Source organism: Rhamphochromis longiceps, linkage group LG22 (genome assembly GCF_057381845.1).
Source record: "Rhamphochromis longiceps isolate RC_006_pf linkage group LG22, R_longiceps_female_GT1.1, whole genome shotgun sequence".
Taxonomy (NCBI): domain Eukaryota; kingdom Metazoa; phylum Chordata; class Actinopteri; order Cichliformes; family Cichlidae; genus Rhamphochromis; species Rhamphochromis longiceps.
Window position 1 is genome coordinate 36,890,700 of NC_140577.1, and position 16,551 is coordinate 36,907,250.

A 16,551-nucleotide genomic window follows, 5' to 3' on the forward strand; every position below is an offset into this window, starting at 1 on the left:
TTTTTCCACTGGGATCTTAACTGGCAGAGATTGGAAAAGGTACAATAACCGTGGGAGGACACTCATTTTTATTGTTGTGATTCTTGCACTAAAGTCTAGTGTAAGAGTTGACCATCGGTTTAGATCGTGTTTAATTTGAGTGATCAGTCTATCATAATTTGTTTTAAAAAGGTCACTCAATTGCTTAGTCACAGTTACACCCAAGTATTTCATTTGTTTTGCAGTCCAGTTCAGTTTAAACTTATTTTTAACCTCTTCGGATGGCAAATAGTTGAAAGCCAGTATCTGAGTTTTGGTCACATTAATTTTGTACCCCGAATGTTCAGCAAAGATATTAATTACATTAAACATCGGAATTAAAGTTTGGTTTGGATTTTCTAGGTAGAGTATGATATCATCTGCAAATAAGCTGATGATGTGGTCTTCCCCTTTAATACTTATCCCTCTCACCTCCTTTGTCGGATGGCCTGTGCCAGGGGTTCAATATATAGAGTGAAGAGAAGAGGTGAGAGGCAACAACCCTGACGGGTACCCCTCTCGAGAGAGATTTGCTCCGTTAAGCTGCCATTGATTCTAATTCGAGCCGTAGGAGATTGGTAAATAGATTTGATACACATCACTGCACCGTCATTAAAACCAAACCTTTCAAGCACGGCATATAGTAAGTTCCAATCTACACTGTCGAAAGCCTTCTCTGCATCCAGGCTTACTAGGGCCGCACTGCCCTTTTTTGTTTGTATTGAATTAACTATCTGGAGGGTCCTTCTTATACTATCTTGAGTTCTACGTCCTGAGATAAAGCCAGTTTGGTCTTCATTAATTAAGTCTGTCATAATTGCTCCATATCGCTTAGCAATTATAGATGTGTGTATTTTGTAGTCCACATTAAGAACTGATATGGGTCTGTAATTGTTACAATATTCGGTGTCTTTTCCCTCTTTAGGGATTACTGAGATAATCGCCTCTCTCCATGAGGGAGGGGTTACACCCTCCGCAAGGGTATGATTGAATGATGATTGAAGCATTGGTATCAACTCCTCCTTAAAGTTCTTGTACCACTCTGAGGGAAACCCATCGGCCCCCGGTGATTTATTAGCTTTAAGTCTTGAAATTGCTCTAGATATTTCTTCATGACCGATGGGGGCAGTCAGTTTGCTGTTTTGCTGCGTACCAATACGTGGTAAGTCTAAGGAGTTAAGAAAAGCAGTTTTCTCGTCTTTATTTGAGGAACATGGTTGTTTATACAAGTTTTCGTAATATTTCTTAAATGTTTCTTCTATTGCTTCCTGGGTATACTGCAGGTTATTTGTAGATGGGTCTCTAATCTTGTGAATCGTATTAACAGCTTGCTGCTGTCTAAGACGCCGTGCTATCAGTCTAGCTTCCTTTGGGTCGTTCTCATAATAATCCTGTTTCAAAAATCTAAGTTTTTTTCCACTTCTTCAGTCAATATATTGTCAATTTCCTTTTTTAGTGTTTTGATTCTGTCTTGGAGCTGAACATTCCGAGTTGTTCGGTATAATATTTCTGTGTTCTTCAATTCCTCCACCTGGCTTAGGTACAGGGCCTTCCTCATTTGGTGTTGTTTTGAAGTTATAGCAATAAGCTTCCCTCTGAGCACAGCTTTGAATGCATCCTAAAACACAGTTGGGCTAATTTCTTCAGTGGAATTTTCCTCTATGTATTGCTTTATATCTTTCTTGATTTGGTCTTTCGTTTCTTTATTATTCAGACAGCTCAGATTTAACCTCCAACAGGTATTTCTACGCCTACTATTTAGATTTAGCTTTAAATGAATGGCACAATATCTGCCACTCCAATTGTGCATTCAGTTACTCTGTGTAGATCCCATCTGTTCATTAAGACATAGTCAATTCTTGAGTAAGTGTTGTGAGTCTTTGAGTAGTGTGTATACTCCTTATCCAGCGGGTGGTGTTCCCTCCATACATCTACCATTCCCTGCTCCTTCATAAATGTATTAACCATTCTCGCCAGGCTGTTTTTGCTTCTATTTGTGCTTGTTGTATCAATTCTATGGTCGAATACCACATTAAAGTCTCCTGCACACAGCACAGTCCCTTCAGATTCTGACATGACTGTAGTAAGTAGAGTCTTCACATTTTGTTGGTTGCTCTCAGGGGGAATATAGAGATTGATTAGTGTCACCGCCTCCCCTTCTAGTTTACCTCTTACAATAATGTATCTCCCCTCACTGTCCCGAATTTCTTTAGAACATTCAAAATTAACTGAATTTTTAATAAGTATTGCTACCCCCCTTTTACGACTTTTCTTGCAAGTACTATAGTAAGAATTTCTGTACCCAAATTTCTTCAATTTATCATGCTCTTCCTGCGACAGATGTGTTTCCTGTAGATATATTACATTGGCATTAAGCTTTCTCATTTTAAGTATCACTTTACTTCTTTTAATTGGGTTATTCATCCCATTGACATTCATTGACACCAGCGTTATATTCCTCATCTTTTCACTGTTAAGTTTTGCTTTATTTTTGGCTTATCACTATCATAGCCTCCCACACTAACTCTAAGAACTTGGAACAAGATAACAAGAAACTTAAGAGAAACTGAAAATACGTATTTCTTACCCACAGCGTCCCTGTGGTTCGTGGGGTATATCCCTTTCAGATTAGGGGCCCCCGTGAGATCCAACATAGGTTCCTTAAAAAAAAGAAAAAAAAAGAAAACCTACCACTTTCCGGTCTACCTTGCCTTGAAAAGTAACAGAGTAATGAACCTTTAGTTTCAGAGTTCTACTGTTCAATCATTTCCACCGCATTCAAATGTTTGTATCCTCACTTATAAGTTCTCGGTGTTAGATCGCTGCCATCCCAATGCATTTTGCAGTCGCTCCTCCAGCATCGTGCTTTCCCCGCTCCGCTGCGGCACCTCCGCCTGTATTCCTCTCTCTTTTAAGGCTTTCTTAATTCCAGCGTATTCCTTCCTCTTTTGAACCACGTCGGCAGCGTAGTCATGATCAAAGAAAAGCTGCTTATCCTGATGTACAACCTTTTTCTTCCACGCTGCCTTCAGCACCATCTCCTTGGTTGAGAACTGAAGAAAATTAACCACCACCGATCGCGGAGGTTTTTCTGGTCCGGGTTTTGGCACCAGAGCTCTGTGCGCCCGCTGAATATTTAGAGCAGAATCCGGCGGGAGCGAAAGCTCAGCTCTCAACAAGTCCTCCACACACTGCAGCACAGAGTTTCCTTCAGAGCCCTCTTTTAGGCCAAAAATGCGAATGTTGTTCCGTCGGCTACGGCCTTCCAAGTCAGCCAGTTTCGTCTGAATATTCCGTTGTTGCTGAAGCGACTGGATTAGAGCGTCTTTTGCGGCCAAATTCCACCTTTCCATCTCTTCCAGTCTTTTCTCAGCTTCTTCGAGTCTGGTCTCATGGCTAGCTAGCTCATTCGCAGTTTCTGCCAGCTTTATATTAATGTCTTTCTTGAAGCTGTCGAATTCGTCCTTCATTTCTTGTGTGATGTCTTTCTTAAACGTGGAAAACTCGGTTTTAAACTCTGCTTTAAGTGAGTGAATTTCCTTAATGATGTCCTGGAAGTCTGCGTGAGGGTGGCTAGCTACATCTCCTTCCATCTGCTCGCCTTGCACGCTGTTCTCGGACATGAATGCGTTGCCTCCTCTTACCAGCTCCACTTGTTTCACAAAATCCTTAATGTTTCCTTGTCTTTTTGACCTTCTTCCACCTTCCATGGCATTTATTACACGGTTTAGCGGTGGAAATATTCGAATTCTGGTTCTCTTTCGAGTTTTGACCGGGAGCTGCAAGCTTATGCTGCCATCTTCCTTACGTCTCCCTAGTGGTCTCAGGACAGGGTTTTTAAAAAGGGAAAAAAGGAGACACTGATATGCAGGCTGGAGGAATAAATCTTTGGTAGACACCTAGCTTTGCCTCTGAGCCACAGCTGACAGCTTCAGCTTCTCATTATTACTCCCTGAATGATCTTTAGTCAGAGCTTGCGTCAATAAATAAAGGATAATGCGCCCTGCCACAGAACAAAGGTTAGGAATGGTTGCAGGAGCACGACGGTGCATTTTAAGGGTTGATGTGGCCTCCAGACCTCCCAGATATCAATTCAATCAAGCATGTGTGGAATGTGTTGGACAACCAGGCTGTTCTTCACAGCTTACAGGATGTAAAGAGTTTGCTGCTGCTAACATCTTGGTGCAGACACTCTGGCACATCTTATTACCAGGGCATGGACTTCAGTGGTGTCCGTCCCTGATTGGTCAGGGCTGTTTTGGCAGCAACACAATATTTGGCAGGTGGTCATAACGTTATTCCTGATTGGTGTACATGTTCATCGTTATACTTACATTTATATTTATTTAGTACTTTGAGTCAAACGTTTACTTATATAATGTGAACACTTGCTTCACGATGGCCTAAAGAGATTTTTGTTGCGAGTCCAGAAAATGACGTGTGCTGACTGTGATGTTGTTTTTACATGTTTGCAGTACAGAGCACTGTGAGGGGTCCATGCAGCCACTGGTATCTGTGAGCTTTGTCTGTGTTCTAATACAATAACCTCCTTGGTCTTTGAGAGAGATCACATCAAAATCAATAATTATTTTTTATTGTTTTTTTCTCCTGCTGTTATTTTATTCTTCCACAGGCGGAAAATGCTCTTTACCTTTTACTGTAAGTCACAGTAATGTTGTGCTGACTCTTTAGGACTCGTGCAGAATAAAGACACGTTTGTTTGTTTTTTAAATATTATTTGTGTCACTTTTGCCAGTCTTGTGATCTTTTTGTTTTTACATCTTCCATAATGATTGGCACTTTTTATATCTTCCTATTTATTTTGTTTTATACAGTTTTATATAAAGTACAGTGGCACTGCATATAGTCTGAGAAAATATAAATAAAATTCAAAATGAAATAAAATTTATTAAAGCTCTGAACATTTCAACATATGTGACCAACGACTTGTAGGAGAGATGATTCCATCTAGTGGACAGGAAGTGACATTACACCGTGCTAATCCCGATCATGATCAACACGATGTTTGACCAGTCCAACACATAAACCAGCAGTGGGGAGTGTTACTACCGTATGCAGGAGGCACAAATGGTTTAAATGGTTGGAGGCAAATATCGGCAGGTACCAATAAAAAACTTTATTAATATGCCAAATTACAGTTATTTACTGCATTTCTCTGCAGACAAATGAGTTTCAAGTGGTTTCATGTTACGCTTGATTAATGTCAGAATTCTCAAAGAAGTCCAGTGTGCCAGCTAAAAACAGGGGTTTAGTATTTATTTATTTAAATGCGTTTTGGAGCTTTCTTAATTCTGTTCATCAGGACGTTTTCACTGGGAGAAACGTTTCGTCACTCATCCAGGTGACGTCTTCAGTCTCAGCTGACTGCAGGTTTCAATCTTATAAACAGGACATCTGCACAATGACTGAAACCAGCCCACTGAAGGAACAATGGGCTGGGAGGTCAGTTCCTTAATCTTAATTATGCAAACTCTCATTGATCAACAACCTCTGATCAGTGGCCATGAGTACCATTCACAGAGAGTTGGGGAATGGCTGCAATCACAGCATGTAAGATGGTGACAGATGCACCCTTAGGCCCCTCCTCCATTCAGAGATGGTCTTTCCCTTTTCACGTAAATGGCCTCCTTGACTCCGCCCTCAAACCAGCGTTCCTCCCTGTCCAGGATGTTACATCCTCATCATTGAAAGAGTGTCCACTGGCCTGTAGGTGTGCATAGACTGCAGAGTCCTGGCCTGACGAGGTGGCTCTTCTGTGTTGTAGCCAGAGGTTGTTTGGTTTCCCCGATGTATAAATCCTGGCAAACCTCCTGCACTTAACAGCGTACACTATGTTACTCTGTTTGTGTCGGGGGACCCGATCCTTGGGGTGGACCAGTTTTTGGTGCAGCGTGTTTTGGGGTTTAAAAGCCACAGAGACCCGGTGGTTAGAAAAAATGTGTCTCAGCTGCTCCGATACTCCTGACACGTACGGGATCACTACAGGTTTTTGCTTAGGCAGCGGCTGTCCTTCTCTCCTGTGGGGATGGTGTTCCCTCTGTGTTATAGCGTCCTGATGACACCCAGTTTGTGCTCCAGTGGATGATGAGAGTCAAACCTTAGATACTGACCCATATGTGTAGGTTTACTGTACACGTCAGCTTTTAGATGTCCCCCATTACTGATGGAAATCTCACAGTCTAAGAAGGCTAACCTGCCACTTTTCATATCCTCCCTGGTGAATGTGATGTGTTGGTCCACCGAGTTAATGTGATCTATGAATTGTGGCACGTCCTGAGATTTGATTTTCACCCAGGTGTCATCCACATACCTGAACCAATGGCTTGGTGGTGTTCCAGGGTAGGATAGCAAAGCCCTCTTTTCCACTTCTTCCATGTACAAATTGGCCACGATGGGTGAAACTGGGGAGCCCATGGCACACCCATGTTTCTACCTGTAGAACTGAGCCTTGTATGTGAAGAAGGTGGAATGAAGACACAGTTCAAACACACTTGGTGGATGCTGACGCTGGTCCTGTTGCTGAGGTCATCCTGTAGTCTCTTACGGACTACCTCCAACGCTTCCATGACTGGGATGCAAGTGAAGAGAGATGTAACGTCGTACGAGACCATGGTTTCATCTGCCTCCATGATGACATCTCTCACCTTCTCAACAAAATCCAAAGTGTTCTGGATGTGGTGTTGAGACCTGTTTATTAGATTGGGGGAAACCTGCAGTCAGCTGAGACTGAAGAAGTCCCTTGGATGAGTGACTAAACGTTTCTCCCACTGAAAACGCTACATCCAGAGGAACAGAATCAACTTTTGGAGCCTTCTAAAGTATTCGTTTCCTCGTTCGATGGTCTAATAAATCTGACCTAAACAGGGAAAAGGCTCTCAGGGCACACATACCGATGGGCCAGAGGCTTCATGTTTATTAGGAGGACTGGAGAAATGATATTAGAGCCGTCACAGTTTCTCACAGCATCATCCACCAACTCAAAGAGTTTACTCAACTTTTCTATTCTGCTGGAATCCTGTTGACTCCTGCACTAAACGATATTTAACCTGCTCCTTTACCTCTGGCCTGACAGAAATGTCAATCACACCAACACAGCCCTGACTCTACGAAGTCTGAAACAAACAATCCAATCACAGTCAGGTATGAAAGTGACTCATACGGCAGGTTGTGTACCAATGGTCGTGTTTAATTTTAAACAGGATTATACACAAATAAAAACCATTAGCTTATTTTATTATCTAAAAAAAAAAAAAAAAAAGAAGCTCACACACACAATCCGTATGGACTGGGAGGAAAAGGTGGAAAGGTGAACTCCACAGAGGCCATGATGTCCCGGTTCAGCAGTAGATGGGCTCTGGCAGACTGGATGTCACATAGTCCTGCTGTAACTCTGTGGACTGCCAGTGACAGTCTATCAGTGCATCGTACAGTTCCTCACTGTGCTCCATGAACTTCCTGTTGGCCTCCACCACATCCACCTCCACACTTGGATCTGCGAAACACAAACATCCACTTAGAAGGTATATGCGCTGCAATTACACACAAGCCTCTTTATTAGGTAGACCTCCACCACTCAAGAACGCAAATATTTGTTTTGCCAAATCACAAGGCAGCAGGATGACCTGTTGAAGACCACAACACCAGCATCATCTGTTTAAAACATCAGCAATGGGCCAAACTGCATACACACGAATAAATAAGTAGGAATACTGCTAGTGTTACCCCTCAGCCTACTAGGAGACACACCTATGATATCAATGTCATGTTATCACATTCACAAGACTTTCACAAAACGTGACCTCTGACCTTTAGTTTGAGGTCACTGACATTCAAACTTGTCTGATGTTGTTAGTAGACGAAACGTTTCTTCCACTGTAAATGTCCAGATCAACACAACCAACCCGTTGAAATTGCCTTACCCAGATGATCGAGCATGCATCGAGAAATTTGAACCCACTTTGGCCCCGACTGCTTGAAGCTAGTACGAGCACGTGCGAGTAAATGTGGTTATCCCAGCCGGGCATTTGTCGAAGCAGGGAAGGCGCCTACAGAACGCTCCAAACCCGTAGTGGTCCCTTATGTGTCAGGAGTTAGGGCTGTTCGATATAACGATATATAATCGCATGACGATATAAAAACATCTATCGTTTGTTTCGTGGTGTCGCCAAATAAACTGTTTACTGCAATATTTTTTCATGTTTTGATGTCACTGTAGTGGCTACATTCATTTCTTAAAGCTCTCTCTTTCTCTTATATTTAATATAACCACACTACGGACGGACAAAATGGTAAAACCATCGCGTGTCCGCTTGTTTATTTTCCACATCAACCTTTCACAATAAAGCTCAAGATCCTGTTGAGACTTTTCAAAATAATCTGCATCACGTGAAAGAGTATGCAGAGTGTTTACAGATGAGAAGCAAAAATGAGCCGTTAGGTGCTCCAAATAAACCTTAGACTCAAACGTTAGAACTTTTCCCCGCAGTACGCCGTGTAATAAATACTCACAAAGAAAACGGCGGCCGTTACAACTTATGTCTAAAAATGTATCGTTTCATGTATCGGTTAAAGCACTCGACTCAGCTACATGACGCGCAGCTGGAAACACGTCACGCAAGTCGAGCTGCCCGAGATTCACAGAAAATGTAAAATTTTTGTGATTTATATCGTTATCAGGACGATGGATGTCTTATATCGGGATATGAGATTTGGTCATATCGCACAGCCCTACCAGGAGTATCGGAACATTTTCTCTAAACACAGAGTCTCTGTGGCTTTTAAACCCCAAAAAACGCTGCGCCAGAAACTGGTCCACCCCGACACAAACAGAGTAACATAGTGTACGCTGTTCAGCGCCAGGATTCATATATCGGGGAAACCAAACAACCTCTGGCTACAACAATGAAGAACTCGTCAGCGGGGCAGAGCGACATGAGGGAAATCTAATATCACAATATTTTCTTTATATAAATATCACCAAATGTTTAAATAACCTCCAAATGTTATTTTCAACCATATAAACCTAAAATTTCACTGCTATACTCAGTCAAATCGACCATTCAATGGTTTTTTTCTACTTGAATACAAAGAAAAAAATCTGAATGTTTTATTTTAGCCGTTCTTTAACCATCAGGTGCACAGAGGATACTGCCACAGTACGTCTGTGGTCAACACCTTTAACAAAGGATTTTAAAGGTTTCTTTGGTGTGTGGGGAGACGTTCACGTGCAAAGTTTAATATTGCCATGGCAACTCATACTCGATGGTTAGGATAAAGACATTTTAACCATTGTACGTGGAGAGACTCGCGATACAATGAAAATGTTCGATATCGCCCAGCCCTACTCGTCAGGCCAGGACTCTGCAGTCTATGCACACCTACAGGCCAGTGGACTCTTTCAATGATGAGGATGTAACATCCTGGACAGGGAGGAGCGCTGGTTTGAGGGCGGAGTCAAGGAGGCCATTTACGTGAAAAGGGAAAGACCATCTCTGAATGGAGGAGGGGCCTAAGGGTGCATCTGTCACCATCTTACAATGCTGTGATTGCAGCCATTCCCCAACTCTCTGTGAATGGGACTCATGGCCACTGATCAATGGTCATGACCTCCCAGCCCATTGTTAGTCAGTGGTGCTAGTTTCACTTATTGTACAAATGTCCTGTTTATAAGGTTGGAATATGGTATCTAAGCAGATTCTTACTCTGGATGGCATTACCTTGGCCTCCAGTAACGCTGTGAGGAACCTTGGAGTCATTTTTGACCAGGACATGTCCTTCAATGCACATATTAAACAAATATGTAAGACTGCTTTCTTCCATTTGTGCAACATCTCTAAAGTTAGAAATATCCTGTCTCAGAGTGACGCTGAAAAACTAGTTCATGCATTTATTACTTCCAGGCTGGACGACTGTAATTCATTATTATCAGGAAGTCCTAAAAACTCACTGAAAAGCCTTCAGCTAATCCAAAATGCTGCAGCAAGAGTCCTGACAGGGACTAGAAAGAGAGAGCAGATTTCTCCTGTTTTGGCTTCCTGTTAAATCCAGGATTCAAAATCCTGCTCCTCACATACAAGGTCTTAAATAATCAGGCCCCATCTTATCTTAATGACCTTGTAGTACCATATCACCCTATTAGAGCACTTCGCTCTCGCTCTGCAGGCCTACTTGTTGTTCCTAGAGTATTTAAAAGTAGAATGGGAGGCAGAGCCTTCAGTTTTCAGGCCCCTCTTCTGTGGAACCAGCTTCCAGTTTGGATTCAGGAGACAGACACTATCTCTACTTTCAAGATTAGCCTTCAAACTTTCCTTTTTGCTAAAGCATATAGTTAGGGCTGGACCAGGTGACCCTGGATCCTGCCTTAGTTATGCTGCAATAGACGTAGGCTGCCGGGGGATTCCCATGATGCATTGAGTTTTTCCTTTCCAGTCACCTTTCTCACTCACTATGTGTTAACAGACCTCTCTACATTGAATCATATCTGTTATTAACCTCTGTCTCTCTTCCACAGCATGTCTTTATCCTGTCTTCCTTCTCTCACCCCAACCAATCACAGCAGATGGCCCCGCCCCTCCCTGAGCCTGGTTCTGCTGGAGGTTTCTTCCTGTTAAAAGGGAGTTTTTCCTTCCCACTGTCGCCAAAGTGCTGCTCACAGGGGGTCATATGATTGTTGGGTTTTTCTCTGTATCTATGACGCGCCTTGAGGCGACTTTTGCTGTAATTTGGCGCTATATAAATAAAACTGAATTGAATCCTGCAGTCAGATGAGACTGAAGAAGTCACTTGATGATGAAATGTTTCTCCCACTGAAAACGCTGCAGCCAGATGAACAGGATCAACCTTTTTGGAAACTACTGCTCATCTTTTTCTTATTTTTTTAAGTCTGGCATGTGAAAATAATGACAAGCAACAGCAAGCAGCTGCCACCCAGGCTAAATGCTAACCTTCCAGTCCTTCGTCCTCCTGAACGGTTTCACTCTCCTAAAACAAACAAACAAGAGGTTAGAATGATTCCATCTGTTTAACAATAACTGATATCTGCAACTCTGGTTTAACAGAGACAGCAGTTACCTGTGCAGCAGAATACTGTGAGTAATCATACTGCGGATAGTTGTAGCCATACATTCCTCCAGTCTGGTCATAGCCCCAGGAAGAATAAAAGCCAGGATAGGTCTGCTGCTGGTACTGGGTGTACTGGTCATAGTTTTGTCTGTATCCAGAGGTAGACTGCCATGATTTGTGCTCCGACTGCTGCTGCTTGTTCTTTAAGCTTAGAGAGGAAAGCACAGAAACACTCGTGAACTGAGCCAGTCCTTGGGGCTGTACTACGGGCACAAATACAGCCGTGTCCTGACAAAGGGAGGTAAGATTCTGAGAACTCACTTGTTAGCAGCCAGGCTCAATCGCAGAGGCTTGCCACCCAGCCCCACAGCTCCCTGACACTCCTCTAACGCCCGCTTCTGCAGCCGCTCATCAGGGAACTGAACGAAGCCACAGCCCCTGCAGAGAAACACGGCGGTGTTAAACTCACGAGGGAGCAACTCGTCTTAGGACCACCAGAAGTTTTCTTATGTTTACACCACATTTTAAAACAGAGGGTAAGAAAACGCTCTAGATTCAGTTTAGTTTGGATACTCCGGGATCATGTTTGAGTCTGGATAGGCTCAGATAAAGACCAACACTTAATTATACATTCGTGGTGCTGTTGATTTTGGCTGCCAGTTAAATCCACAGGCAGTATGGTCAGTGTGGAAAAAGTCTTTTTATACACAGTTACACAAAATACTGCAGAAAAATCAGGGTTAGACTGAAGTTAGCAGCACACGTAGCAGAACATAGTCGCAGCTATGGAGCGGAGCAGTGTCTGTAACATGTTCATATACTGTCTGTCAAATTCATCGCTTCAAAGTTCATCAACAGTCAATAATTGTTCCTTTTACGATAATTAACATGTGTGTAGGTCCCCGTCAGTGAATCACTGCCTTATTGTGGTGAAAGGGTCTGATTGTTTGTTTGCTGTAGGGGCAGACTGGTCCTGAATGAAGGACCAGAGAAAGAGCGATTCAGAAGACCCCCGTGACTACAACATCAAGGCAACAGTTCACCCTGCCCGGGATACCGGGGGCCATGAGAGGCAGTGGGCTGCAGTGGGTATCCTGGTATCCACTTGCCTTGGGGTTTTCCTCAGTGGACGAGAGGGTTTGCTCCCTGAACGGGTCCTGACTGTCATCTGCACGCGCCAAAGGACCATTCAGAGTATCCAGCCTTCTTGGGAGTCCCTGTGTGGGGACTCTGTCATCCTACTGGGGGACTTCAACGCTCATGTGCGCACTGACAGTGAGACCTGGAGGCGCCATTGGGAGGGATGGCCTTGCTGACCTGAACTCAAGCAGTGATGTTACCGGAGTGTTGTTTGTCAGTTTGTCCATAACAAACGCCATGTTTGAACATAAGGGTGTCCGTAAGTGATCGCAGTACCAGGTCGCCCGAGGCCGCAGGCTGTTGACTGATTGTGTAATCGTATCATCAGATTCACGGCCGGATGTTCTGGACACTCTGTGAGAGGAGGACTGAGTTGTCAGTTAATCACCACCTGGTGGCGAGTTGGACCAGGTGGCGGGGGAGGACAGACCTGCCACACCAACACGTATAGCGAGGGTGAAAATATGACTGGATGAGTGCAGCAATGCCATTCTGTAGATCCAAATGTGTTCTGACATGTTAATACTTACTTGGAGTTGCCCATGCTGTCCAATACCACTTTTCCACCACGACAGGAAGGGTAACGATTGTAAAAAAACTCATAAAGCATCCCATCATCCACATCTGGAGTGAGATCTCCGACAAACAGAGAATACATCTGCCTACAACAAGAAGAGACAAAGTCAGAGCAGCGCTCCGTGATGGTTCTGTCATTAGGACCGTTCCGGTCACCTTGGATAATTCTGCTTGTCCACCTGGACTCACCCGCTTTCCTGTTTTCCAAAGGTCGCTCGGTTTAACTTGAATCTTGTGGGCTATGAGAAAATAAAGTCCAATCAATCAACAAATGAATAAAATCTCTGAAATGATAAACAAACAAACAAAAGATAAGGCTGTTGTTAGCAACTGCTGTTCTCCATACCGGGTTGGCTCCCGGTAAAGGTTTTCCATTGATTTTGCGGAGACACCTCTCGGCTGTGGCCTCGTCTGTCATCTCCACAAAACAGTAACCCAGAGCACCCCTGGGGGACGACACACTATTTAACGTCATTATAGAATAACTGCAAATAAGAATACTGCATGTGAATTCAGCTCTTACCCTGTCATCTTGTTGCGGATGATCCTGACATTAACCACCTGCTCGCCCATGGTGGAAAAAGCTCTGGTGATGAACTTCTCATCCATGTAGGTCTCCAGCTGCAGAGCAGCAAAAACAGTTAGCTATGTGATCACTGTAGTGATTACTGTTAGGAACGAGTCGGGCTTCAGCTAAATGTTTCTAACAAGAGAGGGAAGATAAATCTCCTTTGGTCCACAGAACTGCACAGTGAGAAATAAAATGTGAAATTCCCCCTTTTCTAATGAATCTGTCACAAATCTGGGCTCAAAGTAATGCTGGTCTAGTTAAAGTGCGACTTATCACAGCTGTGCCACTCCTATCAAACTGAGGGTACAGTTTGCACAGGCTCACCTAAACTGGACAATTGGAAATATGCTGCCTGGTCTGACAAGTCTCGAGCTCTGCTGCAACATTTGGGGGACAGGGTCCCAGGTTTAGATTTTTAAATACATAGTGAGATTGAAAAGATGCAAAAATATACACGTTCCAATCATTTGCTGGTGATTTTACCAAGATAGTTTAACTAGAACCATTTCTAGGTTATACATTACACGACACATTTTGCAAATATTGTTGAGTCTTATGCATCACATCTTATATAAGTGAGATGGATGTTAGTTTCCCTTTGAGCGATTTGCCTCTTAACATAACAATTAAAGTGATTTTAAAAGTTTGCATTTTGTGTGTCACAGGACATGCTATGGATGATGCCCACATTACCCGGTTATTTCTCTGTGTAAGAAAGTCGTCAGCAGCTTCTCCTACAGCTGGAGGAAGAGAAGAGAGCTGGCTGAAGTGCAAATACAGCTGGGTCTTCCAAGTCACCAGCTACTCACAGAGGCAACAGCTCGCTGGGGATCAAGGCTTCTCGTGATAGAGAGGGGTCTGGAGCAGGAAAGAGCACTTTCTAAAGTTCTCTGTCGACATGAAAACCAGACCTCTAGTCCCTACTTGGCGGGACATAGAGGTCCTGGAGGCAGTTCAGAAAGCTCTCAAACCCTGTCAGGACTTCACTGATGCACTTTCAGGAGAGAAGTATGTGACCCTGTCCTGTGCTACACCTGTTTAACACTAGTCTCCTGGCACCTGGAGAGGAGGATAGTGAGCTGTGTAAATCCATCAAGACCCGCATTGTGGATTACCTCAACAATAAATATGCAGATCCATCCACCAGTGACCTGTTGGACATGGCTTCTTTTGTGGATCCACGGTTCAGGGCGAAATACATCCCTAGTGAGAAAATTAATGCACTAAAACATAAACTCGTCTTGGAGGCAGAGTCTCTGCTCAGCTATCAGGGCACGTGTTTGTCTGAGCTGCCTGATCCAGCCGTGCCTGAGTCTGCAGACCAAGAAGAAGCAGCAGTGGGTGACACAGCTAAAAAGAGATCACTGGCAAGCTTCTCCCAGCACAGCACAGCCACCAACACTGGTTTCACAAGGAGGGAGGCAATCGAAAATGAATTTTCTAGCTGTCAGTTTGTGTAGAGTGATGCTGACCCTCTCAAATGGTGGAAGGAACATGAAGTTGCATTTCCAGCACTGAGCCTCCTGGCCGAGAAATACCTTTGTGTGCCAGCTACCAGCTCCCCTTCTGAAAGGACTTTTAGTTGCAGTGGAAACATGGTAACCTGCCACAGGGCATCCTTGAAGCCTGATACTGTTGACAGATTAGTTTTCCTGGCACAAAATCTGGAAGCTGTACAGTAGCTGGCCTTGCCAATTGTTTGTGTTCTTTCTATATTGTTATTGTCATTGGAGATTTGCACAAAGACCCACTGAGCAAAGAATGTAATTTTGTTCATTTCATTCAACCTGTTTACATGTTTAGTTTTTTGCACAAAGTACCAGATGATTGTTCAGGAATACACACAAGGAAGCAAAACTTTACTTCAGTGTAAGCCACTTCCAAAGGCCAAGTTGCCTTTGTCACTTTTGCTCTGCATCTTTTTAGTTTACATTTAGTTTACAATTGTGAGCTTTTTGTTATACATGAAAAAAAAATTTTTTTTACATTTTATTTATGGAGCATTATTAAATAATAAACGTTGACAATTTATTTTTGACTAATTTTTCATGTACATCTGCAGTTGTATGTTAATAAAAGTGCCTGTGTGACATCTGGGACAAGCAGCTTTGACTAAGAACTCTGTTTGTTCTTACTTTATGGGATTAAAGAAAAATAATCAAGATATATACTGTTTATCGCCACCCAGCTAAAAAATATCGAGATATGAATTTTGGTCCATATCGCCCAGTCCTATTGGTGCTGTATAAATAAAACAGAATTGAAATTGCTTGCATTAATAAATAGACTGTAGTCAGCAGGATCTGTGACACTGTTAAACACAAAATAAAGAAATTTGCTGTTTTGTACCCACAGCATCATTACCAACCGAGTCCACTTTATAGAGCTGTTATACTTGTTGCTGCCCTCTTGGCCAGATCGATCTCGGACAAAAACAAACATTTTTATTGTCATTGAGACTCTTGAGCTGCATTAAGGATATAAAGTGACTTGAGATCATTCATGAGAGATTTGTCTGACATATTACCAGCAAGATATTAACAACAAAGACTGGAAATCGCTTTTAGTGCAACACTGGTATCAGCCAGCGAGTTGCAAGAGTTTGTTGCAGTAGGTCTGATAAGGAAAAGTCACTGTTATGGGTAAAGACCGGTTAAAACCGTGTCCTGGGTTTATCCGCGGCTAAGCTGCGGAACGCGGATGTATGCTAAATGTATGCTACACGAGAAAGCGTGTTTTGGTCTGTCCACGGTTGGTGTTGGCCCCTGACTGCCACATTAAACACAAAGTAACCGTCTTACAGGAACTCCGTACAAAGTTTTGTGCGGCAACGCAACATTACATGAAGTCAAGTTACGTTCATTTGGCGTGTGCGGCTCGTTTACAGCTAGCTAACACTCACGGTCAGACCAAACAAGTTACCGCGACAACAAGCTGGAAGCAACTCACGTTTCCCATCCATAGCGTACTCATGGCGCTGCCGCGGTGAAGATCCGACCACGAATACGGTTTACGGTCCAACTGCTAAACTACACCGAAGCTTCCTGTACGCTTTAGCCTAACGCGGACCACGCGCCACCGCTAGGTCCTACGTCACTCAAAAGGGCTTTGGAGCGTGATGTCACGGGAGGGGGCGTGGCTGCCGAGGCGCCATTTTAGCAGGC

At 43.4% G+C, this 16,551-nt stretch overlaps 1 protein-coding gene across 2 annotated transcripts; it reads right to left on the minus strand.

The window, feature by feature from the left end:
• Positions 1–7,213: 7,213 nt before the first annotated feature.
• LOC146644471 (tRNA selenocysteine 1-associated protein 1-like) lies at positions 7,214–16,477 on the minus strand. 2 transcript variants are annotated; one of them, XM_085397090.1, is made up of 9 exons: positions 16,337–16,477; positions 13,340–13,437; positions 13,163–13,262; positions 13,006–13,055; positions 12,771–12,902; positions 11,422–11,538; positions 11,110–11,308; positions 10,983–11,019; positions 7,214–7,531 (listed from the first exon to the last, which is right to left on the minus strand). In XM_085397090.1, exons 1-9 carry the CDS (start codon positions 16,358–16,360, stop codon positions 7,377–7,379), a joined length of 912 nt encoding a protein of 303 aa, XP_085253216.1. In that variant the 5' UTR covers positions 16,361–16,477; the 3' UTR covers positions 7,214–7,376. The 2 variants fall into 2 exon arrangements, with proteins under 2 accessions (XP_085253216.1, XP_085253215.1); XM_085397089.1 differs by having other exon boundaries at positions 13,163–13,277.
• Between the last annotated feature and the right edge of the window lie 74 nt (positions 16,478–16,551).

Coding starts and splice junctions, on each gene's coding strand:
- LOC146644471 (XM_085397089.1), bottom strand. CDS start 16,360: ATGAGTACGCTATGGATGGGAAAC. Junction 13,278..13,339: donor ATCCGCAACAAGATGACAGG/GTAAGAGCTGAA, acceptor GACGTTAAATAG/TGTGTCGTCCCCCAGGGGTG. Junction 11,539..12,770: donor GACAGCATGGGCAACTCCAA/GTAAGTATTAAC, acceptor GTTTCTCTGCAG/GGGCTGTGGCTTCGTTCAGT.